This window comes from Orycteropus afer, unplaced genomic scaffold, assembly GCF_000298275.1.
Source record: "Orycteropus afer afer isolate SDZICR_OR568_19922 unplaced genomic scaffold, OryAfe1.0 scaffold00263, whole genome shotgun sequence".
Lineage (NCBI taxonomy): Eukaryota > Metazoa > Chordata > Mammalia > Tubulidentata > Orycteropodidae > Orycteropus > Orycteropus afer.
Window position 1 is genome coordinate 1,339,815 of NW_006921850.1, and position 26,197 is coordinate 1,366,011.

General features: G+C 39.0%; 1 protein-coding gene across 1 annotated transcript in view; it reads right to left on the minus strand.

The window, feature by feature from the left end:
- Window positions 1–10,877: 10,877 nt before the first annotated feature.
- STARD3NL (STARD3 N-terminal like) overlaps window positions 10,878–26,197 on the minus strand; it is a 35,440-nt gene continuing 20,120 nt past the window's right edge. Inside the window, exons 3-7 of the mRNA XM_007950090.2 lie at window positions 24,290–24,367; window positions 22,082–22,135; window positions 21,850–21,967; window positions 19,799–19,894; window positions 10,878–10,936 (exon numbers count right to left, since the gene is read on the minus strand). Coding sequence (XP_007948281.1) covers window positions 10,878–10,936; window positions 19,799–19,894; window positions 21,850–21,967; window positions 22,082–22,135; window positions 24,290–24,367 — 405 coding nt within the window. The remainder of the gene's footprint in view (window positions 10,937–19,798; window positions 19,895–21,849; window positions 21,968–22,081; window positions 22,136–24,289; window positions 24,368–26,197) is intronic.

Here is a 26,197-nt window from a genome sequence, read left to right on the forward strand (position 1 = left end):
CGGTATTTAGTACCTATGTGACATCAGGCTACTTCTTGCACTCTCTGTGCCATAATTTCCTCATCTGTAAACGTTATAGTGCCCTATCTCCTAGAGTTGATGTTGTGTGGAGTAGATGATTGCTCAGTTTGTGCAAGTGCTCAACAGCATTGGTATCTTCTGCTGGTAGCTCTACTTTAGAAATAGTTGTTGTTGTTGTTGTTGTTATATGCCGTCGAGTCAGATCCGACTCATAGCGACCCCTCCTTGGGTTTCTGAGGCAGTATCACTACAGAAGTAGATTGCCCCATCTTCCTTCCAAGGAGTGGCTGGTGGGTTTGAACCACCAGCCTTCTGGTTAGCAGTCAAGTGCCTTAGCCACTATGCTACCAGAGCTCCCTTAGAAATAGTAGATGCCACAAAATAAGCACTAACAATTAGCTCTAATCTTAATTCTCTGTAGAGAGTTAGATGTGGAAGGAATAGGGACTCAGTGAGCTCCTACTGTGCACCAGGCAACTTAGATACTCAATCTCATTCATCCTCCAAGAGCCTTTCAAAGTGAATAGAGGCACACCTTGGAGATACTATGGGTTCAGTTCCAGACCATCACAATAAAGCAGACATCACAATAAAGCTAATCACATGATTTTTTTTTTGGTTTCCCAGTGCATATAAAAGTTATATTTATACTATACTGTAGTCTTCTTGAGTGTGTAACAGCATTATGAAAAAGTTTGAAATATTATGAGAATTACCAAATGTGACACAGAGAGAGACACGAATTGAGCAAATGCTGTTGGAAAAATTGCACTGATAGGCTTGCTTGATGCAGGGTTGCCACAAACCTTCAATTTGTAGAAAACACAATCTCTGGGAAGTGCAATAAATTGAAGTGCAGTAAAATGAGGTATGCCTGTATTGTTGTAGTTCACAGCTTACAGAATAGAGAGATTCAGTTACCTGCTCAAGGTCACTGTTTTGTAAATAACAGTCATGATTTGAAGCCAGTTTTCTTTGAATCCAAAGCCCATATTTTTCACACAATAACATGTGGCTTTTCTTTTATCTACTTGCAGGTGGGAAAAATAAATAAATAAATAATCAGTATTGTTTCTTCACTAAAGTCACCCTCCACGAAGACAGTACAAGCTGTCTTCAGGACTTCTGGGTGTATCTGTATTTTCCCCTCATGTATATACCAGATCACTGATTTATCACTAATTTTTTGTCTTTCTTTTTGGATAAACTGTTTCCTATGGATTTGAGGACAACCAAAAATAACCTGTCATAATTGCTCCCCTTGCTATCAACATTATGGAAATACTGCCTTGCTCTCTATGAGTGAATCCCATATTTGTACTTGTTCTTTTAGGGAATGGTAAAGAGATGGGCTCTGAGTCTTGGATACGGTCTGGACTGTTAGTGGTGCTCCCTGGGTAGACCATTCTGACACCTCAGCTCCTTCCACAGAACTGAATGGGCCTGCAGGTCCTCATAGTAGTCCTGGGGAAGACCTAATATAATCAGGTACATTTCTGACATAGAAGGTGGGCCACATCCCAGCCCAATACTCTTTCCACCACAGCACAACTGCCATATTCAGGGAAGCCACATGGTGTAGCGGACAGCAAACTGGACTAGAAATCACACCTCACAGCTTGTTAGAAATATTTCACAAACAACTCAGTCGGGTTCTAACTAGCGCTATCATTTGTTCTTGTCCAAGTCATATTGCCTAAATTCATCCATCTTGAAAATAAAGTGTTCAAATTAAATCATTCCTTACTATATACCAAGTACTGGTATAAATAACATGCTAACTCATTTAATCCTCACAATATCCCTTTGAGATATGTACAAATATCTCTACTCTGTATGTGGGGAAGCTGAGGCAGAGAGGAGCTAAAGAACGTCCCCATAGTCACATAGGTGATAAGAGACAGAACTGAGATTTGAACCCCAGCAGCCTGGCTTCAGGAGCTCTGTTCTTAACTTCTACATTATTTGCTACTAGTACAAACACTTTGCTTTTATTAAAACAGGAAATTTCCTTCCTTACTATGATAAAAGCTGAGTGAAGCTTTCTCTTTACCTGTATTTTCTCTTACATGCAAGAGGTTTTTACAACTAGAGGGTTATAGGTCAACCTGTGATATTTTTCATGCTGGGAGACTTCTTATAGACTAGCTTCCTATCTATCATAGGAATGATGTGATTAAAGTCTATGACACTCGGTTGGCTAAAATAAATACCAGAACTATCAATTGCATCCATGAGACAACGATTTGCACAATTCCACATGGAAACAGATATGTCCCAAAAGTCTTTATAGAGTTAAAGCACCTCATACCCTTTTCAACTATAAAATGGGAAAATTCCATGGTAACAATTTTTAGCATTTTCTTCATCATGAATTCACTCTACTGATTTAGAATTATTTTCCTTAGGCTCCATTTCTGGATGATGTTTGCTGTTGCTGTTGTCCATCAAGCAGGACACAATGATTAAGTAATACTTGATTTTTCTCTTCTTATTAATCAAAGTCCTATATAATTTCCAATCAGAAATTCTGAGCAACAAGAGATAACCAAAGATACTGCACCAAGATGATATAATTTAGCCAAAAGCTAAAACCTCAACATTTTCATTAGCCATAAAACTTATCCAAGTACATATGGAGTTTCCATCATATTTTTGGCTTGCTTTATTTTTGTTTTGCTTGAATAAAGGCAAGTATCTATCATTTAATGAGCATTTTATGAGGAATTCTGCTGGAAAGTTTACATTATTTCCCATGCTCTCAACTGCACCAAGTACAGGCATTACATTAATCATATTTTTTTCATCAAAAAGAAAATCAAGTCTCAGAGTAGTTAAAAAATGTGTCCAATGTTAAATCCTGAGGAAGTACCAAAGTCCATATCTGGTTCTAGGTCAGTTTGACTTAAGACTTGCTGCTCTGTCCATTATATCAGCAGTGCTCCTCTTGGGTGTTTTGAAAACTACTGAGACCTGGACTTTATCACAGGTCAAGCCTCAGGACTTTTTAAAAAAACTCCTTGCTGTTAGGTGCCATCAAGTTGGCTCTGACTCATAGCGACCTTATGTACAACAGAATGAAACACTGCCTGGTCCTGTGCCAGCCTCACAATTCCTACTATACCTGAGTCCTTCATTGCAGCCACTGTGTCAAGCCATCTTGTTGAGGGCCTTCCCCTTTTTTGTTGACCCTCCACTTTACCAAGCCTGATATCCTTCTTCAGGGAATGGCCAGTCTCTTCTGATAGCATGACCAAAATAGGTCAGAGCATTCTCACTTCCAAAGAGCATTCTGCCTATACTTCTTCCAGGACAGATTTGTTAGTTCTTTTGGCAGTCCATGGTACTTTCAGTATTCTTTGCCAACACCACAACTCAAAAGCATCAACTCTTCTTCAGTCTTCTTTATTCATTGTCTAGCTCTCACATGAGGTAATTGGAAACACCATGGCTTGTGTTGGGTGTACCTTAGTCTTCAAGGAGACATCTTTGCTCTTCAGCTCTTTAAAGAGGTCATTTGCAGTAGACTTTCCCAATGCAATACGTTCTCTGATTTCTTAACTTCTGCTTCCATTGATGTTGATTGTGAGACCAAGCAATATGAAATGAAAAACCCCTTAGGCAATTCTAAAGAATGTTCAATGTTGAGGCCAGCAAGTGACAGAAATAACTCCAGGATTTCGATAATACTGCCTCAGATCTCAAGCGGTGAAAAGCCATTTTTGAGCACATTATACAAGTGTAGACCATGCTTTTACTACCTCTTCTTTTTTTAGTTTGACACATCAATTTCCTAAAGAAACAAAATTTTGTACTAAGACTTATGTGCAACAATGTTCCTTCTCTGTAGCAATATGAATAGCAGGCAAAAGTTAACTCAAATGTCCAATAAGAAATTAATAAAATAAACTGAAAGGTGTCATATAATGGATTAGTATGCATCCATTTGGGTAGGGGAGAAATGGTATGGAAAGAGTCTGTGACCAGCATGATGACACTGGGGAAAGGAAAGACATTGAAATGTACACAAAAGCTATAGACAACAGAGGCAAATACTATTACACACACAGCATTGCAGTATCACTAGTATCAAATACCAAGATACAGATTAATGCATGGACAGGTGAGAGGAACAGGTGGGGATAGAGAAACTGGAATATACCCTAGAACAAGGATAGATTTGGCTGAAGATAATCTTGCTTATGCACTGTGCTACAAAATTAGCCACATACATTACAAAAGCACCAGAAGACAGGGTTGGAATAACTTCTCAGAGACAACCAGACATCTTGTGAGAGAGAATCACCAGACCTGGGGGCTTGAACTATAGTCCCAGGGGACATCATGCTCAATTAGCACATATAGTTCATAAAAATTTTGTCCTACAACCTAATTTGGTAAGTAACGACTGGGGTCTTAAAAGCTTTCAAACGACCATCTAAGATGCAACTATTGGTCTCCTCTCAGCTGGAGCAAAGAAGAGGAAGAAAATCAAAGTCATCTGGAAACAATTGGTCTAAAGATAAGATGGACCAAGCGGACCTCAGCCTCTGCAACTCAAGACCAAAAGAACTAGATGGTGCCCAGCTACCAATGCCAATTGCTTGGAAAAGGATCAAATCTGGAGATCCTGGATAGAGTGGGAGGAAAAAATGAACAAAATTCAAAAACACAAAAATGACTAGAATTGCTGGTCAAAGATAAACTGGTGGAATCCCCAAGACTACGGCCCTGGGTTACCCTTTGGGCCTAGAAATGGGCTCACTTACATGGATTGGCTTTCATCCCAACTATAGAAAGACCTACATACAGAACACCTACCCCATGTTGATGCACCCACTTAGTCTAGGTACATGCGCCTCTTGGTTCAATCAGCCATGAGACACCAGAGGGGTAGCACTGGACAGATAGGAGGGAAAAGCTGGACAGACAGGAAAGCAGGGATGAGAAAGTCATGGGGGGGGGGTCCGGTTACAGGGTGGAGAGGGGAAGAGAGTTTTTTATGACTGAGGATGGTCATTGGGGCCGTGAAATCCGATGTCCATGAACTGCTGAATGTAAAACAAGTTTGCTATGTAAATTTGCACACAGAACACAATAAAAATTAAAAAAAAAAAAAAAAAATCCATTGACTCCCATGGGGTGTTGTTATGTGCCGTCAAGTCGGACCCAACTCATAGTGACCCCTCCTTGGGTTTCTGAAGCGGTATCACTACAGAAGTAGATTGCCTAACCTTCCTTCCGCAAAGTGGCTGGTGGGTTTGAACCACCAGCCTTCTGGTTAGCAGTCAAGTGCCTTAGGCACTATGCCACCAAATTAATAAAATAAACTGAAGGATTTGATGGATTAGAATGCATCCTATAAAAATGTAGATTGTTTAAAGAAATGGAAAAATTAATCAGGAAGTATTGTCAGAAAAATAATATGCATGCATGACTCTTAAAACATTGTTAGATGATACATTCACATAGTTTAAAAATCAAAATCTAAAAATATGCCTTGAGAATCTTCTTTCAACATTGCTTCCCTTTAATAAGTCACCACTTTTACTTGTTTCTTATGTACCCTTTCCATTTTTATTTATGCAAATAAAAATACATGTATGCATGTATAGATATGGTGTCCCTGGTAGTGCCAATGGTTAATGTTCTTGGTTGCTAATTAAAAGGCTGGAGGTTCGAGTTCACCTAGAGGCACCTCAGAAGAAAGGCCTGGTGATATAGTTCCAAAAACTCAGCCATTGAAAAAAGCTACAGAGCACAGTTCTCCTCTGACACACATGGGGTCACCATGAGTCGCAATCAACTACATGGCAACTCGTTTCTATGTATATACATTCTTACTGCCTGCTTCTTCTTCAAAGGCAGTACACAATGTACATTTTTCTGCTTCTCTCTTCATGTATACACCCTAGAGCTCTTCTTAGGTCAGTGTATAGAGATTTGTAGAGTTGCATATTTCACTGGTGGGTATGTTGTTGTTATGTGCCATTGAGTCAAACCTGACTCATAGCGACCCCTCCTTGGGTTTTCGAGGCAGTATCACTACGGAAGTCGATTGCCCAAACTTCCTTCTGGGGAGTGGCTGGTGGGTCTGAACCACCAGCCTTCTGGTTAGCAGTGAAGTGCCTTAGGCACTAACGCTACCCAAGCACCTACTGGTGGATATACCACACCTTATTTAATCAATTCCCTATGATAGGCCTTTGGCTTATTCCTGATCTTTAAAAAAAAAAAAAAAAAGCTTAAATAATAGTGTTTTTGTCATTTTGAACATGTACGTTTGTAATATTCATGGACATTACCACCTTGTCTCCACAGAGAATCACTGGACACTTCTACCACATGTGTGAGAGTGTGCTGTCAAACATCAGGATGGCTAACCCGACAGGTGAAAAACACTCTCTCATTGACGTTGAAATTTGCTTTTCTCTTACTGTGAGGATAAGCATATTTTCATGTATTTAAAGTCCACTTACTTTTTATTTTCTGTGAAATATTTGCTCATGTCCTTTAAGCACCATTCTACCAGAAATAATACTAACAAATACATCATTCATGGTTGTGTGTGTGTGTATATTCCTACAGGCAGCAATATAAAACATTCAATTGATATGTAGGCAGGTGAAAAACTGGTTTAAGTGATTGTGTATTTTCCTAATGAATTCTTTTAAATTTTTAATATATATTAAAACAATGTCTTCCTTAAAATTGGGCAGGTTATTATTTTTTTTACAAACAGCTTCAGTAATTTTTGTATAATAGATTCTTTTGGAAACCAAGTACAGGGTTCCCATTTAGAAACAAGACCCACCAGATACAAGAGAGATTAAACTCACATCTGGTTGATTCTTATAAACTTGAATTTCTTTAGGCCAAATACAAAATCCTCTATTTAGAGACCTGGGGCTATTTCTGCACTGGGAAACAAGGAAGCAAAGAGGGAACCTTTCAAATCATTGAAAGGTTTGTGAAGCTAATGTCACTGGCACGGTATACTAAGCAGCGTCTCTTGCTGCTTCAAACTTCTTACCACCTTCCTTCCCCAACTGAACCTGGGCTGCCCTTGCTAGGTAGTATATTGAGGGGAGCAGAAGTGGTTGTGAGAGAGACAGTGGGTGGCAGGAGAGTGGTAGTGTGGCTGATGGTTTTTATTTTCTCAGGCTTCTTTTGTTTATGTGCTCTGCTAAATGTGGTTGATTCGTGGAAAATGCTCAAAGCCAAATCAGCCCCTAGTTGGGAGTACGTGAGAGGTGGCTAGGGTGTTATAAGATAAAATAAGGACAGTTAAACCACAACTAACTTTGCTCATTTTCAAAAGGCCACAGCTAATGGAAATAAAATATCCAGCTACACACACGTATGAGACTGACATCAAACATACAATTAGTGTTGTGGCGAGGTTGGGTTCCCTGCTTTTTATATACAAAGCTCACCCCAATTAGTTATTGTGCAAGCTGGATGTTCAAATACTGTACCTTTGTTCTACTCTTACGACACTGTTCAAAATGAAGTAAACAGTGAGAAGGACTTCTTGCAGGACAAACAATGTCCAGTGCTCTACTGGCTATTTGTGTCCACGGTATGCTTCTCCGATGCTGGTACTTTCCTCATTTCATTTCCTCAGTGTAGACGGGTTAACACAAGACTCAGGTCTAGAGGTCTACTATCATAGGTAGACTACAGATGTGGGCAACAACTATAGTTTTCTTTCCTCAAAATAGACAAGGAGACCCTGAGTTCAACAGTGTGATTAATGACACAAACCAAATCAGCAAAACAACATAAAGTCCCTCTAAAGGAACAAATTGACTTCAGAGATGAGCTAAGTAAGGCTTAACAGAAGACGTTATCAGAGAGTGTGGGCAGAGTGAATTAGAAGATGGCTATTCAGCCATGTTCCCACCTCTGCCCTCAACATGGTGCAGAATGGCTGACCTGGCCCGTAGACCCACGCTGTTCCTTCCTGGAAGGGAGTATGACTCTATTGAGACACACACTTTAGGCTTGTACAGCCTATTTCACTGCCCATTCAGATCATATACCTAATCCCCTGGACTGCACCCATGGAGCCAACTTCTGACTGAACTTTGGTTTCTTGTAAGGGTCAGTCACATCCTACTGGTTCAACCGAGCAGGGCCAGGTAAGACCTGTTTCTCAGGGAAAATGAATGCTCTGATGTTCTGCAATGGGCATCTATCGGCTTGGTGTATGTCGATGGGTCTCTCTCACTGTGACAATCCCGTTGGGTTCTAGAGGCTTTGGTCCCAAGGCCAGACTCTGAAGATTTCCCTTGGCCTGCTCTCCTGGTTACACCCAGACTTCAAAATGAGCCTCCTTGTTGTATTTCTGTTATCCAGCCCACTCAGCATGAGTACAGACGGACTTAGTTTGGTCCAAACAGAATGTGAGTTTCCACCCAAACCAGCACCATGAACTATACACAACTAAGCTTTTCTTGTATGTCAGAATGAATAAAGCAAGAAAACAAGCATGCTGTGACTAATCATGTGAAAAAAAAATAGCTCACAACATAATTGGTTCATTTTTAATTCAGATTAGCCAAACACAAGGAAAAACAATAGCAATGATTTCATAGTATGGGTTCAAAATAACTAACTCGGAACCATACCTTCCAAGAGAAAGACAGTATTTTATGATAAAACAATACAAAATGTTTGGTAACATTTTACATAGATTCACAGGCCCTCCTTGTTCCCCTTTTAAATATCTATAATTGTAACACTTTAGGCTAAATACATGATGCAAAACAAGAAAAATGACAAACAATCATTTTGATAGGATGGATTTTATTAATGTTTTAAAACCGTATAAAGAGTGCATGTGTGTGAGTTAAAAAAACACAACAGAAATGTAGCGTGTTAAAAAAGAAATATAAAATAAGTATGAGACATGAAACAAAAAAAAAAATCCATTCTGTGACACAAAACAAAAAGGTACTTCATTTACTAAAAAAGTGTTATGTCAATATATTAAGAAGTGTTTTCATTAGGAATACAGCACAAGACTTTTCTGCAATGATTCATGAACAGATCAGATTCACTCTCACCGAACGCAGAATGGATCATTACATTATCCTACCAGCCCCAGGCAGGCTACTAAATGTGGGTATGGTACAATGTCTGTGAGGTATTATAATAAATAAATTCTTTACTAGCTGTTCAACGAAGTCAGCAGGTGGAGGTCACCATTTTTAACTTTCCAGAGACAGACCCCCATCTCCAGACTTTTCTTTTCCTCTGATGACTTTCAGTAAGGGTTTTTCACACTATAGAAAGAGAGAGAGAAGACACAAATATTTGAAGTACTACTAAAAATATTCCTCTTCCATGTCCTTGCTTACAAGCTTGCATATATTTTTAAATGCAAGTAACCCTGAGCTTTGGTACTAAGAATGTAATCGATGTAGTGTTTAACATCACTTTTCCAGGTGACTAAGAGAGTGATGAGGGTGGGGCCAGGTGGCCACTCGTATGTGCTGCTGACAGCGACCACTGATAGGACCGTTCTGAATCAGCTTCTTGTGAACCTTGTATTATTCATACATTTGACCCAGGCATTGCACTCCAGAATTATTTCCTTAGGATCCATCCCTGAAAAAACAATACTTATTATGCATTACATAGTTTTTCCCTGCCAAAACCAAAAAACGAAAAGGCAAAAATGCTATGTTTTGCCGTAAATTTTTATAACAAAATGTGTGCCCTGCAGATGGGCTATGTTATACACACATAAACCAAAGGGTCACATGTGTGGGGATACCAACTTTTGTTTTAAAGTGTTTTATAAAAGGATGGAAAGGATGAATTATGCACACACCCACATTTTTGTTTTCTGTCTAAACTACTGTTGTGGAAAGAAGGGGCTGAAGAGTGTTAGGCTCAGATGATGATGATACAGGCACAAGGGCTCTGCGAGAACCTTCATCGGGACTCCACTGCTTCGGCTGGCCAGTCGGCCTCTGTCCTGGTCGCCCAAGGACACGGAATCTATTAACTGCATCTTCCTTCTGTGATTAAATAATCAGGCAAAGTATCCTGTTACTACAACTTGCTGTATGCTTATCTGCCTTGCATGTATGAGGCTAGAACATTTTTCTTTGATTCTCTGAAGGTATTTAACATTGTGTTTTACTGTGAAGCGGATCAAGCACTCTAGCTTTGAGTAAAACATCTTTCATCTCAGAAGCTCTAAGTAACTCAAAAGACAACATGATGTTGGGTAGCGTGCCCCCTGATACCAGACTCGTGGGTTTGAGTGCAGCTCTGCCACTTGCAGCTGTGCAGTCTTGGATAAATTATTTACCCCTTCTATGCCTCTGCTACTTCAAGTATAAACTTGGGGTAATAATAATACTTACATTTCATAGGGTTGTTGTCCTCACCAGTATAAATGCATTGATATTTGTATTTAAAACCATTTCTGGCACAAAGAAATTCTGGTTACGTGAAAAATTAAAGAAGCCCTGGTAGCGCAGTGGTTAAGCTCTTGGCTACTAACTGAAAGGTCAGCAGTTCGAACCTGTCACTCTACAGGAGAAAAATGTGACAGATTTATAGCCTTGGAAATCCTATGAGGCAGTTTTACTCTTCCCTGTAGGGTCACTCTGTAAGTTGGAATTGACTTGACAGCAATTTACACTAATATAGAAAATGTTATTTAGCATTAATAAAATATGACTGGTAAGTGAAAGTAATTAGGACAAATCTAGCTGAATACCTGCACTCACATTATTTGAATTTTACTTTGAATCTACTCAAACCAAATTCTCCATATTTAACTCCCTTGTAGTTATAGTTTCATTCTGAAATACTTACTTTAACAAAAGCAGTACTCATAGTTCTAGGAGTGGTTTCTCACTGTCCTGTTTTTCTTCAGCTTCTTCCTCGGATCCTACATGGTACAGAAACAAAGAAGAAAAAAAATATTAAGTAGTAAACAAATTTTTTTCATTATAACTTATATAAATAACATTTTAAATGAGAGGTACATATATTGAATCCTCAACAGATTCAGGTTAACAAAGACACTTACTTTATTTCTTATAGGAAGTAACTTTCAGATATATTCTATCACTTCCATTAAATCAAAAAGGATTTCAACTTATGTACTAGAACAAATATTCCTCTTCCATGTCCTTGCTTACAAGCTTGCATATACTTTTAAATGCAAGTAACTCTGAGCTTTGGTACTAAGAATATAATCGATGTAGTGTTTAACATCACTTTCCCAGGTGAGTGAGAGAGTGATGAGGGTGGGGCCAGGTGGCCACCCGTATGTGCTGCTGCCAGTGACCACTGACAGGACCATTCTGAATCAGCTTCTTGTGAACCTTGTATTATTCATACATTTGACCCAGGCATTGCACTCCAGAATTATTTCCTTAGGAGCTATCCCTAAAAAAACAGTATTTATTATCCATTATATAGTCTTTCCCTGCCAAAACCAAAAAATGAAAAAACAAACCCACTGCTGCAGAGTCTATCCCGAGTCACAGTGATCCCATGTAACAGAGTAGAACTACCCCAAAGGGTATCCTAAGCTGTAATTTTTATGGGAGCAGACTGTCACAGCTTTCTCCTGCCGAGTGGCTGGTGGATTCAAACCACCACACTTTCGGTTACCAGCCAAGTGTTTAACCAATGTGTCACCAGGGCTCCTCTCTTCCTTACAAACAATAGGAAAAGATCTAAATGTCTGGAAATAAAAGTTATCATGTATGCATTTACAATTATATTTATAGACAGTTTAACACGGAAAATGCATACGCTATAAAGTAAAAGAAAATATATACTGGCATACCTCAGAGATACGTTCCAGACTACAACAATAAAGTAAATATCACAATAAAGCAAGTCACATAAACTTTTTGGTTTCCCAGTGCATATAAAAGTTACATTTACACTATACTGTAGTCTATTAAGTATGTAACAGCTTTATGAAAAAATTTGAAATATTTTGAGAATTACCAAAATGTGACAGAGAGACATGAAGTGAGCACATGGTGTTGTAAAAACAGCACCTACAGCCTTGGTGGATGCAGGGTTGTCACAGATCTTTCATTTGTAGAAAGCTCAATGTTTGCAAAGAACAATAAAGCAAAGCTCAATAAAATGAAGTATGCCTGTACCATTAGATCATATTTGATAAAAACTAAAAAATACATATATATGTGCAAATCAGAAAGACTAAAAGAAAATAACCAGATGATTTTCAAATATTTTCCTATATATTCCAAAATTTCTACAATAAACTTAAATTAACTGTATTAAATTATAGTTCTTAAAATCGAGGTATAAATAATATAGGCAGTATGGCCATTTGTTGTTGTTGTTATTTGCCGTCGAGTCGGCCCCGACTCATAGCGACCCCTCCTTGGGTTTCCCAGGCAGTATCACTACGGAAGTAGGATTGCCCAACCTTCCTTCCGAGGAGTGGCTGGTGGGTTTGAACCGCCAGCCTTCTGGTTACCAGTCAAGTGCCTTAGGCACTATGCTACCAGAGCTCCTAGTATGGCCATAATTATATACAATTACACACAGACAACTAGAAGGAAATGCAGTAAATTGTCAACACTAGTTTTGCTGAATGGTCTGTTGTTGTTGTTGTTATGTGCCATCAGGTTGGACCCGACTCATAGCGACCCCTCCTTGGGTTGCCGAGGCAGTATTGCTACGGAAGTAGATTGCCCCATCTTCCTTCCAAGGAGGGCTGGTGGGTTTGAACCACCAGCCTTCTGGTTAGCAGTCAAGTGCTTACCCACTACGCTATCAGAGCTCCCGAATGGTCTGTAGGACAGGTGATTTTAAAGTCTGGTTCTTTCCACATTTTTATAAGAAGCACATATTAGTTTCTTAATCAGGGAAAAGAAATAAAAGTGACCTATAAGAAGACCAACGTAGCAGGTTAAGGATGTAATCTATTCACATTTAAGGAAGCAGCAGTCTATTGCCACTGCTGCTTTACTCTTATTAGATGATCCACTTCAAAATCATCATTTTTTTCTTATGAGAATGTCTGCCTGGAATACAGCCAAGAACAAATCTTGTATAGGAGAAAGAATGGCTGAGAATTTTAAGAAAAGACTGTGTCCTACATCTTAACCTCAAAAATTCCACTTAGTTCAGGTTAGTACTTCGATAAAATAAACAGATAAGGATATAATGGCCTAGATGGCTTTACTTTGCAGCCTATTAATTACTGTATATCACAGAGACACCAGTGTGGTTTAACTGTCTTCTCACTCTGAAAGGACTCTGAGGAAGACAGTCACACCAAGTCTTCCTGTCTTCCAGCTTGTTCTCTACCTGCCAGGCCAACGGCATTTGAACCACACGAGATGATATGTCTTGGACTCCTAAATAAAGCTAAGCTTCTAATGAAACATAATAACATATGCTCTTTACATGATTTAAAAGTGAATGTTAGTAAGACTTGGAGCTAGGGCCAGGTGAGGAAAAGCAACTATAAAGCTAGATAAATTGACTAAAGTAACCATTTTGACATTCTGTAAATGATAAAAGCATGTAACAATCAATGTTTATGCTTGAAAAAGTGCAGATTTCAGGGAACAACAGTGCTGTTCTTGCCTGGGGCTGCGTCCACCTTCTTCCTCCACTGGACCACCCAGCTTGATGGGCCTGGTGGGTCCCCAGGATAGGGAAGACTATGACAACTGGTAGTGAACTGTGTGGTTGAAGAGAACAGCCTTGATTTAGAGTGAGGAGAGATGTCCACACATAGCAGCACCAATGACAAAGCGACAAACTCAGTGGTGGACAAGCAGGAAGGATCAGCAATCCGATCAGCCAGAGGCTGCTACTAGCACGTGTTTGGAGCAGCCCACGCTACCCAAATGCTCTGGAAGCTAAGGCTGTGAGCATGTGTAGAGGAGAATGAAAGAACAGCAAAAAACAAAGGCCAGGGAAGACTTGAAAATGGCTTGGACTTTGAACATGCTTCCCTTCCCATACAAATATCCATCTGGCAAAGGATGGAAGGTTCTATCAAGGTGCTTTTCAGCATAACCTTGCCCGAGTACCAGCTATCACTATGGAGCAATGCAGACATGGGGCAATCCCTAGGAAGTCAGGCTGAAAAATAAAAGCAAACATTAGAAAAAAAAAATCGAGAAGCGACATCAGCAGCCATGCACTACAGGGATCAAAGATTTGAGAGATCTCCCAGGCAAGTTATTAAACAGGCAAGCTGCAACAGTACCAAATTTCAGGGAAAAATCAAAATCTGGAGTTACTACAATATATTACATAAAATGTTCACTTTTCAACAGAAAAATCAGTTAAGACATGTGAAGAAATAGGAAAATGTGACCATTTTCAGGGGAACAAAAACCCAAAAAGTCAATACAAACTGTCTCTATGTGTCTCTAGACACTGTATACTTAGCATATAAAAACTTCAAAAAGAAGCTATTCAAAATATATTCAAAGAACTATATAAAACCATATTTAAATAATTAAAGAAAATATGACAACTATGAATGGATAAATAGAATCTCAAGAAGGAGCTATAAGTTACCAAAAAGATTTAAAACAAAAAAAATTGGAGTAGAAAAGTATATTAACTGAAATTAAATATTCCCAGAGGGGCTCAAAAGAATATTGGAGACAGTATAAAAAGGACTCCATGAACTTTAAGATAAAATTAATAGAAATTATCCAATCTGAAGATCAGAGAGAAACATAAAGAGTCTGAGGAGAAACAAACAGATCTCAGAGTCGTGAAGCACACCAATATACATGTAATAGGAACACAGGAGGAGAAAAGAGGGGAAAAAAGAGTCAGGAAAATACTTGAAGAAATAAAGGCTGACACTTCCAAAATTTGTTGATAAATACTCATCTATACCTCTAATAATTTGAACAAACATTGATTAAAAAATATTCAAAGAGAGTCATGTGTATATATATCTTGGTCAACTTGTTGAAAGCCATGCAATGCATGAAAACGAAAAGACAATATATCAACATTTATGAGATATCCCTAAAGCAATGCTTAGAGGAAAATATATTGCTTTAAATACCTAGATCAGAAAATAAGAAAGGTCCCAGATCAATCATATGAGCTTCCATCTTAAGAAACTAAAAATGGAAAAGCAAACTAAACCCAATGCAAGCAGAAGAAAAGAAGCTAATAAAAACTGGAATGGAGAAGATTGAAATGGAAAATAGAAAAATAAGAAAGAAAATCAATGTAATAAAAAGTTGGTTCTTCAAAAATAGCAAAATATTTGACAAGCCTCAAGCTAAAATTGTCAAGAAAAAATGAGAGAAGATACTAATAAACAAAATCAAGAGAAAAAGAGGTGACATCAATACCAATCCTAAAGAAATTATGATTATAAAGAAATGTTATGAACAATTTATGCCAAAAAATTAGACAATTTAAGAAAGAGAAGAATTCCTAGAAAGATACAAATTACCAAAATGGACACAAGAGGTAACAAAAAATCTGAGTAGACCTATAATAAGTAAAGAAATTGAGTTGGTATTTAAAAATTTTCCCACCAAGAAAAACCCTGACCCAGGCTTCTTCACTGGTGATTCTATCAAATATTTAAAGAAAAAATAATATCAATCCTTCAAAAACTCATTAATAAAAGAGAGGAGGAGGGAACACTTTGAATAAACCAAGGCTGTTACAGGCAAACTAGGATGTATGGTTACTCTTAGCAGGCATCTAATCAGAATCTTAAAGCCTTTTTTTCCTCTAGGATCTCCAATTTTGACCCCTTTCTGAGGCTGGCATTGGTAGCCAGGCACCATCTAGTTCTTATATACAGGTTGAGGTTCTCATGGTCCACTGTTGTTGTTGTTGTTGTTATTTGCCGTCAAGTCAGCCCCGACTCATAGCGACCCCTCCTTGGGTTTCCGAGGCAGTTATCACTACGGAAGTAGGATTGCCCAACCTTCCTTCCAAGGAGTGGCTGGTGGGTTTGAACCACCAGACTTCTGTGAGGACCATGGTCACTGGACATCATGCTTAGTTGGCACAAGGTAACATACAGAAATATTATTCTACATCTTACTTTGGTGAGTAGAGACTGGGATCTTAAAAGCTTACAAGTGGCTTTCTACGATACAACTATTGGTCTCTCCTCTGGAGCAAAGAAGAGTGAAGAAAATTATAGAAGCTTGGAAACAATTAATCCATGGTCCATTAGTCCATTAGTCTGATTAGTCCTATGGATTAACTGTTTCCAAGCTTCTATAATTTTCTTCACTCTTCTTTGCTCCAGAGGAGAGACCAATAGTTGTATCGTAGAAAGCCACTTGTAAGCTTTTAAGATCCCAGTCTCTACTCACCAAAGTAAGATGTAGAATAATATTTCTGTATGTTACCTTGTGCCAACTGAGCATGATGTCCAGTGACCATGGTCCTCAGCCTGCAGGCCTAGCGACTCATGTCCTCAAAGTGCTTAGCTGTAGCTCAGAAGTTATCCTAACTTTTTATAGACTTGATTAAAATACATTATATTATATAATTTAGCTATTCCTCATTTTAAGTCAGTCTTTTGACCATTTAAAAGGTGAAGAATTAACTCTCCCTTAGCATCACAACTGGTTCATTTAAGCCATCTGATCACATTTAAGCACCTCAAACTAATAATCTTAAAGAAGACTGAGCTTCCTCCTTATTTTCCATTTAATACACAGGTACACAGAATGTGGTTAGACCAATAAGCAAACTAAACACCTTATATCCTTTAAAAGTATATCTACTAAAATATGCTAAGTTTACAAATCCCTGTGACACTGAAGAAATTCAAACATTTCTTTACAAGGGAAATATGCTAAGATTTTCATTTTTAGTGCTTCTAATTTCTTTTCATTTATTCATTCCAAGTTATCATAAATCTACTACGTGCCAGGCACTGCTAGGTGCTGGGTAGAGAACAGAGCAGGCACAGAAGGTCCCTGTTGTCCTTGAATGTACTAGAGGTCAATCAGTATGTATCAGCAAAGTGGAAGCTTATGACTTCAACTACTATTTAATTTTTAGGCCTGTTTAATTTTTAACAACTGGCCTAACTAGAAAGATTTGCTTTTGATAAGACCCTTCTTTCCAATAATAGTTTTCAATTTTCTTTCTTTCCTAAATTCAACATTCAGACAATGCAAACATAATACAGTAAAGTAATCCACTTTGTACACTCCTTTGCCAAGTACTAATCGGCATTTCTTTCTTAAACAAAGCAGCTGCCCCAAATGGTGAAGTGCTTTTTTGTTGTTTTGCTTCTTAACCCAGTAACATGCTTCTGACTACCACTAGGTGGCGGTACAGGTCACAGGCAAGAGGCCAAGAGATACAGAAAGAGGAAGCTTGAAGAATGCTTGCTTCATTATTATCCTGCTGTTCTGAACTTCTAATTAAAAAACTACATTCATACTGAGAATTCTATTAATCTCAGAAAAAGAAGTGGCTATACAAAAGCATGAACTATAATGTGAACTTCCTTTTTTCTTAAAGAAAAAATTCTATGACCTTTAAAACAGCTGAATAAAATAAACCTTATAATGAGATAATGGAAAGTTTAATACTTAATTTTAGTTTCTGTTGGCTTAGAAACAGCTTTTCTCCTAATTCCTATCTGTTTATCATTTGGCTCTATGTTTGTATGCTTTCTACTTCTTTTAGAGCCAACATCAATAGTCCAGAATATCAAGGTATGTGGAGTTCCCCTAATATGCTGACATTTCACACTGCCATGCCTTTGATCATTCACAAGGCTCTCTCAGCATAGAATGAGTTTTAGTATATTTTTTGTGTTTAAAATATGTATTATGCTTAATGCGGGAATAATATTAATAGGGTAGTCTCTAACCCAGGGGGCAGTGGTGGCTCAGTGGTACAATATCTCACCTCACACAGGAGAGACCCTGGTTTGATTCCCAGCCAATCCATGTTATCAGTCACGGGAGGTTTGTGTGTTGCTATGATGCTTAACAGGTTTCAGAGGAGCTTCCAGATTAAGCAGACTAGGAGGAAAGGCCTGGTGACCTACTTCTGAAAATCAGCCAATGAAAAACCCCTGGATCATAATGGTCTATGCATAATCTATCACGGCGATGGTGCACAACTAGGCAGCATTTCATTCTGTCACACACATGGCCACCCACCATGTGTCCAGGATGACTTGATGGCAGCTAACAACAATAAAAACAACGATCCTCAACTCAAGTTTATCCAAGGGGTAGTAAAGAGACCAGGTTACTGCTAAAGCCAGGTTGTAGAAGAGGCCCTAAAGAACACGCAAAGGGCACGCTAACTAAAACTGCCAGGGAGAGGGGGTAGCTGGGAGTAAGGGGTAAAAGCCTTCTGAACATGTGAGTGGAGACTAGGATTACAGAGGGGGTAGGGTTACAGGTAGAAAAACCAAGACGTACAATGGCTTGGAGCCTTTGGAGAAAAGCATTTTCAGAAAGTTAAGAACACAAGAGAGTAACAAGAAGGAGGTTGAATAAGTGGGGAAGGGTGGGTCACAGAGGTACTTTCTGCCAGGCTAAGGATCTATGACTTTATTGAATCCTTAATCCTTGATGCTGCTGAAGGCTTTTGAGCAGGGGAATGACATAATCAATTTGCATTTTCATAAACAGTGAAAGGCCATAAAGCTTAGTAGTTACAAGCACAGACTTGAGTACTAGAGCCTGAGTCCAAATCCCCACTCTGTTATTACTTATTATTTGTGTACTGTTGTGCAAATTACTCACCTGTGTGTCAATTTATTCCTCTCCAAAATCGGGATAAGAACACTTCTACATCTTAGAGTGGTTCTATAGCATTATTGTTGTTAGTTGCTGCCCAGTCAATTCCAACTCACAGAGATCCAACTGGAGTAGAACTGCTCCACAGAGTTTTCTAGGCCTTTCAAATGCAGACTGCCAGGCCTGTCTTATGGGGTGTTCTGGATGGGCTTGAACTACCAACCTTTCAGAGAGTAGATGACTATTTAATTGCTTTGTCACCCAGGACTCCTTCATACAGTTATACAGAGTAAATAAGTCAATATCAGTAAAGTCTTTAGAACAGCACTTGATGTTTACTAAAAATGTCAGCAACTGTTAACAGTAAGACAGCCCTCTGACAGCTGGCTGGGGAAAAGGCAACATTATAGGCAGGGAGTCAGTTAAGAGGCCAGTGCAAGACTTGAAGCAAGAAATGCTGATCTGAAAAGTTGGAGATGATAGGAAGTGGTTCAGTTCAAATAAAGTAAAAGGGGTAAAAATGAAGGAGGGAGAATCAACAGGGCTTGGTGGGTGATGAGGTGTGAGCTATCAGGTCTTCAGTGAGGCTCCGGTTTCTGATCTGGGCAAGTGGGTGGACAGTGCCACTCTTCTCTGACCTGGGGAATCCTGAAGGAAGGTCAGTGTAAGGGAAAAAGGTAATAAAGACTCTTCCCCTTGCCTGCTTGTCTTCTAAGATGCCTATTACACTACAGTGTCTATGCTCCTTTATCGCACACACTTATTTACATCTCTCAGTCTCACCACTAGTCTCAAGACCACGCTACTTATTTTCATCTCTCTAGCGCAGTTTCATTCTGTAATACAGAGGGTCGCTATGAGTCAGAGTCAACTCAACGACATCTAACAACAGTGCCTGGGATATGAAATGTTTGCTAAGTGCACTGAGAGAGAGAGAGAGTCAGAAACAGACAGACAGAACAAGTGAGTACACAGGGCAAGTTTCTGAATGATGAAGAAAAACTCAAACGATAATTAAGTTTTTTTACCTGCTTCAGATTCAGGAGGAGAATAAAACTGACCATCAGAAAGACCACCAGGTATAAGTGCTGCCCTCTCTGAAGCATCCTGAACTAGTAGGAGTCCTGGAAGGAAAGAAATTCAGATGCTGGGAATGATGTTACCTGTGTGGTAGCTTCTTGCAAGATTAAAGCACAATGTATACGGTGTTATCATCACATTAAAAAAAGTCTTAGTAAAAAGAGGTACTTTAAAAATCTTTCAACCGTTCTACCAAAAGAATTTTTTTTCATTAATAAACTAAGAACCAGTACTGTAAGTTTAAACAACTGCCTTATGTTACCCCTCAGATTATTTGACATATTATTTATAGCATCTTTCCCTTGGGAATACTTACTTCCCTACAGAAATCAACAATCAAAAACCAAAAACCAACCCAAAACAAAATTGAAAACACCCAGGCAGCTTGCACAAGCAGTCTACTGTCTGTCTGGATTTGGGTAAGAGAAATGCCAATGTATAGTGTAATAAAATACACAGTCTTTTATAAATATATATTTAAGACGGTGAAAAAACACGCAATAAAAAGTTCCCCTCAGAAAAGAAGTATATTAAGGAAAAAAAAAAAAGAAAAGAGAAGGAAGTATGTGGACAGCTCAAGAACGTACCACAGGACGAGCACAGCCATGGTGACTGAGTTTCTTGGCTGTAGGCTGTGTAAAGATAAGAGTTACAGGAAGCAGCAGGCCAAACAGCAGGTGCCAAATGTGTGTAATATGTACTAGTGACAGCCAAAACAAATGCTGCTTTTCAAATTTTCATTAATCTGTGTTCCATCTTACTGGTTACTTTGAATTTGGTTTAATCATAAAAGCATTCCAGCCTCATCCATATTAATATTTAGTATGTTGCTGATAAAGTTCAATTTGATTATATAAAATAAAAAAGTGACTCCCATTAGCTTTACTTGTCCCTTGTCTACAATCTGCTTTCATAAAGGAACAGAGGCTACAAGAAAGAAGACACATCTTGATCTGATTAATACGTTTTTTTTAAAAAAAAATCTGCTTTTGAATCATAACTTTGTTCTTATAGATTTCTTCTCTGTAAATTGATTTACTGAAACAAAATTACTTGGACAGATATTTTCCCCCATTTCTTGAAGCTATTATAATCATGCTTAACAAGATACAAGATAAATTTTCTTATTAGGCAGGGCAAAAAAGAGCCAATGATTGACAGAGGCATAAACATGGCACATCTTGAAACTGCAGGGGTCTCGGATGTGATGTTTGATTATATAATCTCCAGAGGGAAGGTAAGTCCAGGGGGCTTCCACTAATGTTATCTTGTGGAGAAGAATCTTAGCCTAGAACTAGCAATGAAAATCAATCATTTGCCTTCCTAGTTAATAGGAAGCTGGGATGCCCACGGCCATGTAGTGAGATTAGCATGGCTTTGGCAGGTCCCCCTATTACATAATACAAGTTATCACCCTGCTACTCACAGTAGATGGTGGAAGTCTGAGATGGTTAAGCATTTCTTGGGCTTGCTAACTTCCTCTTTTGGACTCTGTCTTTATTATTAATTTGCAAACAGTCCCAGTGGTAGAGACTCAACACTGTTCTAATTATGGACCGTCCAAAGCCCTCGCCTCTTTCCAATCTGGGTAGCAATCTGAGGCTTTAGAGAACTGCTGCCTCAGCTCACTCAAAATTGGTTTAGTTTTCTCTGCCTCTAAACAATGAAGTTCTATTTATATGCAGGGAATGTTTAGTGTTCTATCATTATTATTAAGAACAAGTCATCTGAGAAGAAAGAGGTGTTGGTTATTTTTGTTACTGTCATTTGAATGTGTTTTTCATCAGTGTTCACACTATATTCCTGGCCCAACAGCTGGCAAGAGGAGCCATGTTCTCTTAGTATCCTTTCACCCAAAGCTTCTCTTGATTTCTGCTACAGCCACTGAAGATGGAGATGTGTGACCTAATTGCACCAACCTGCAGCTCCACTCAAATCAAGACATCCTTCCAGCTCAGTACCCAATCAATCATAGCAAGTAATTTTGAGAGAAACTTACTGCTTTCTTCTTCTGCTTCTTGAGGTAACACTTTGAAATCCAGGAACCAGGTCTCAATCCATGCAAGGATGAATGAAATGATGGGCAGCACATAGCCAAAAGCCCCTTGAGAGAAAAGCTGGAAGAAGAGACACCACCGGGAAAGGGAAATGTAGTCACCATGGGTTCACAGAGGAAAATCAGCCTTGGTCATTATAGACAGTAACTGTCCAGAGAAAGTGCGAAGTCGTACCTTTGAGAGGATCACTTTTGCTAATAAAAAGGCACTGGTCACTGCAGTCGTCAACTGAAAGACATATAATCCGGTACCTTTGAATTAGGCATTTCATACTGTGAAGGTATGTCTCTCACATAAGAACTGTCACCCATCTGAACCAGAAGCAGGGGTAACTACAAAAGCCATGCTTGGCCCAGAGCCTGGCTCCTTTCCATGTCAATCTATCTCTATCCCGTAAAACCCAGTTTGGGGCAAAGTAGGCTTCTATGTGGCACTCAGTCTCTCACAGGCTGTTTGTGGTTTTCCTTCTCCCGCCTTTTAGCATGTTACCATGTTGGGAAACTAAGTGTTGCCAATCAGAAGGTACAAACAACATCTGAACCCACTATCATTGCTTAAAAGAAGGATCAGTAAAATCCATAGGCAGGGCTCTCTCTAGGGGTTGTAAAGCCCAAGAGAATCCCATAGTTTCTAGGCCATGTCACTCCATCTAATATTTTTCAGTATTATTTTTAAATGTGTATTTTCAAATATTTTTTTTAGCAGAGTGAAACCCAACCAAAGTAAATGCCGACAGCAACCTTGATGGACTGAATGGAAGCCAGGAAACATCTATCATGTTCATTAAGTATTAACAAAGTTGCAAAGTTAGTGCTGGTTAAGAAAAGACACCACCACCACCACCACACACAGGTGAGTTGCTTGGTAGAGGCGGCCTTTTACATGCTGATACTAATCAATTTTAAAGGCTGACCCTAACTGCTCTTTAGGTGCCAGCTGACTTCTCCTTCCAGCTGTCTGGACTCCCCCTGCAAGGATTTTTAAAAACAAGTATCAGAAACAATAAAATGGGTTTGCTAAATCTGATCTGTTTAATATGTGAAAGTAGATATTCCAGATAATTTCTTAAAACTCTCACAGAAAGCTCTGTGTCAACCACATCCCTGAAATAAACAGGACGGGTCGTCTGACAAACACTGATACACATTATGGAGACTTTCGGGTACAATTTGGAAGGTATAATCCTCACAGCTATTTTAGTACATAAAACAGTATTCAGAAAATGGAGTCAAGTCTGGCCAAGACCATCAAACTACATCTATGAATGCGAGCTTTCTCTCAGCAGATACTCTAATCTCAGTCCTACGTTTCTGTGAATGATCAGGGAGATGGCCCAGCAGACATGGCCCTGGTGGAATCCACCTTAGCAGAGCCACCCAGATCCCCTTCCTAATTGGTCAAGCCCAAGCCCACCCTACATACAAACTAGAGCCCACACAGTCTATCTAACTGCTAGACTGCAGGTTATTCCTCAGCACTTCTTTCTACTCTGATAGCTTGACATTTCCCCCATAAACCTGCCTTATTAGAGCTCTCAAAAAGGTGAGTTTATTTCCATTGGTGGAAATGGCAGAAATAATTGAGAAAGAATAGCTTATAATTCTTCTTTCAATCAATACATTTTCATTGAGGGTGAATAACATGTGCTAAGCAGTGCTCTGGTAGCATAGTGCCTAAGGCACTTGACTGTTAACCAGAAGGCTGGCAGTTCAAACCCACCAGCCACTCCTCCAAAGGAAGGTTGGACAATCTACTTCCGTAGTGATACTACCTCAGAAACCCAAGGAGGGGTCGCTATGAGTTGGGTCCAATTCAACGGCACATAACAACAACAACAACAAGAAGCAGTGTTCTAGGTGCAAGAAAACAGATGAGTAAAAAGTCACTACCTTCAAAGGGAGAGGGGCAGGTAACAAGAAAAAAGAGAACTGGACATTTCCCTTTAAGATTGACCATAGGGAAACAAACAGGAAAGAGGAGGATTATGTGTGGAGGAGACATTATCAAAACTAGTACAGTCTAACTCAGAAAAAATCACTGAGTTGTTACCAAACAAGAAAATTTCCAAGTATTCCTGTGGCAGTGGTACTGATTTCATCTCTTATTTGTAAAATAGACTAAATGGTTCTTGGTCAATAATTACTCTTGGTCCTCTAGAGTCCTTGTTTGGATCAGTATTTATAGAGATGAATCTAATTACTCATTAACATCGCAAAGAAGCCCTGGAGTATAAAATCTACTGAAAAGGGGGGAAGGAGATCAAAAAGACTTGTAGAATTCAATCCAGATTTAACCAGTATCTTATGCCAGCTCAAAGCTGTGTGAGCAGGTGCTGAGCATCTGCATTAGAAGAGATCAACCACTCATCCAGGGCATACTCACCGCGATTGCCCACCAATGGCGTAGTTTGCACACAGCATATGCAAGTATTAACACTTTAAATCGAAAAACTGCCAAAAGCTATTAAAAAAGAGAGAAAGAGAAATGTTATTTAAAATATATATTAAAATAATTTAAGTTTATGAAAAACTGGGCTCTATGGTAAGATGACAGAATAGGCAGAAAGACTGCACAGACCCTCTTCAACAAAGAAAAGGGGGACCAGTTAACACAGATACAGAAGATAATACTGAACACCTGAGCTTTGAAGGGAAAGATATAGAGGTCGACTAAACTCCAACTAGCATTAGAATGTGCATGAAAACACCAAAAAAGGAGACATACGGAGCTGCAGTCTGGCAGTGATCCTGATGGCACAGAGAGCATGGATACTGCCGAGTGGTGGTAGGACCTAAGAATTAACCTAAAAATCAGCCCTGCTAGCCAGGGACTGCATGGAGGACTGCTCTGGTGGCTGATGAATAAAAAGGGAAGCAGTGAAGAGGAAGGTGGGCAGAACTATGGACTTTTGCCTGGCTGGAGGACGCAGCCATTTTGAATGTTTACAAGCAGCTTGACCATTTTGGATATTTAAAGCAACAGCATTCCCCCAGATTCCAGGGACTTAAGAAGAGGCTTCACTTGCCAGGAACACCAAGGACATTCCAGACCTGGACAACTGGAAAGGTGTGAGACTCCCTTGTTACTCTTATATCCCAAACCCTATTGGTGAACAGAGGTGTAGCCATCCCTCACCCCCACCCACCTTCTAAGCCAGCAAGAATTCCATCCCAGTTTGTGTGCTCAGATGAGGCTGGGTGCCCTGCCCCGCCCTGCCCTGATATTCTTTCTGTTTTCTTTTTATAGTTTGTTTTTGTCTGTTTTAAAACTACTATTATTATTATTACTTTTGTCTTTTTTATTATTATTCTTTATTCTTTCATTCCCAGATTCTAGTTTACAGCTTTTTTTCTTTTCCCTGTTCCTGGTTCCAAATTTTTCTTTCTCCTGGTTAACCCCATTCCTTGTTTATCTTTTTGGGTTTTGTCCATTTTTGTCTTCATTATTCCCCTTCTCTACCTTTTTTCTCTTATTACCCACTCCCCAGATACTGCAATTTTTTTTTCCTTTCCCCTTCTTTTTTTTGGTTACTGTTCCTGTGTGAATTACATGGTGTGTTTTTTGTCCATTTGCATTTACTTTTCTGATTATTATTCAATTGTTATTTTTGTCTAACTGAGTGGGAGAACTCAAGTCCCCATAGGACACAACTACACCCACACCTCCTACAGCTTCATTTACTGAGTGACAACCACCACTTCCTTCTCCACCAACAGGCCAAAAATAGACAACCACCAGGAAGAGCCTGACACACCCTTAGCTGCTGTTCACAAACAGTTAAACAGAGATCTAAATACAACATCACAATGTCTCAGACAACAGACCATCACAGTCCACACAAAGAAGCAAGGTAAAGTGGTAGAAACAAGGGAGCAGGACACAGAACCAGAACACATCCCTGAAGAAGCAGAAGCATTGGAAATCTCTGATAAGAAATTCAAAAGAATTATATTTAGGTATCTTAAAAGGATTGAGAGACAGACCAAGGAAAACACAGACAAACCCTAGAAAAATTTTGGGAAAAAATACAAGAACAAAATGACAAAATAAATGAAAAATTAGAAATGATTCAAAATCTACAGACAGAAATCCAGAAAATTAATAATAAATTTTCAGAAATAGGTAACATATTGGAAGGGCAAAGGAGTAGAATTGACTGAATGGAAGACAGAATTAATGAGATTGAAGACAAATATCTGAATACTTCTTTGGAAAGGGATCAATCAGAAAAAAGATCAAAACAAAATGAAGAAAGCCTAAGGGTCATGTGGGATACCATCAAAAGGAATA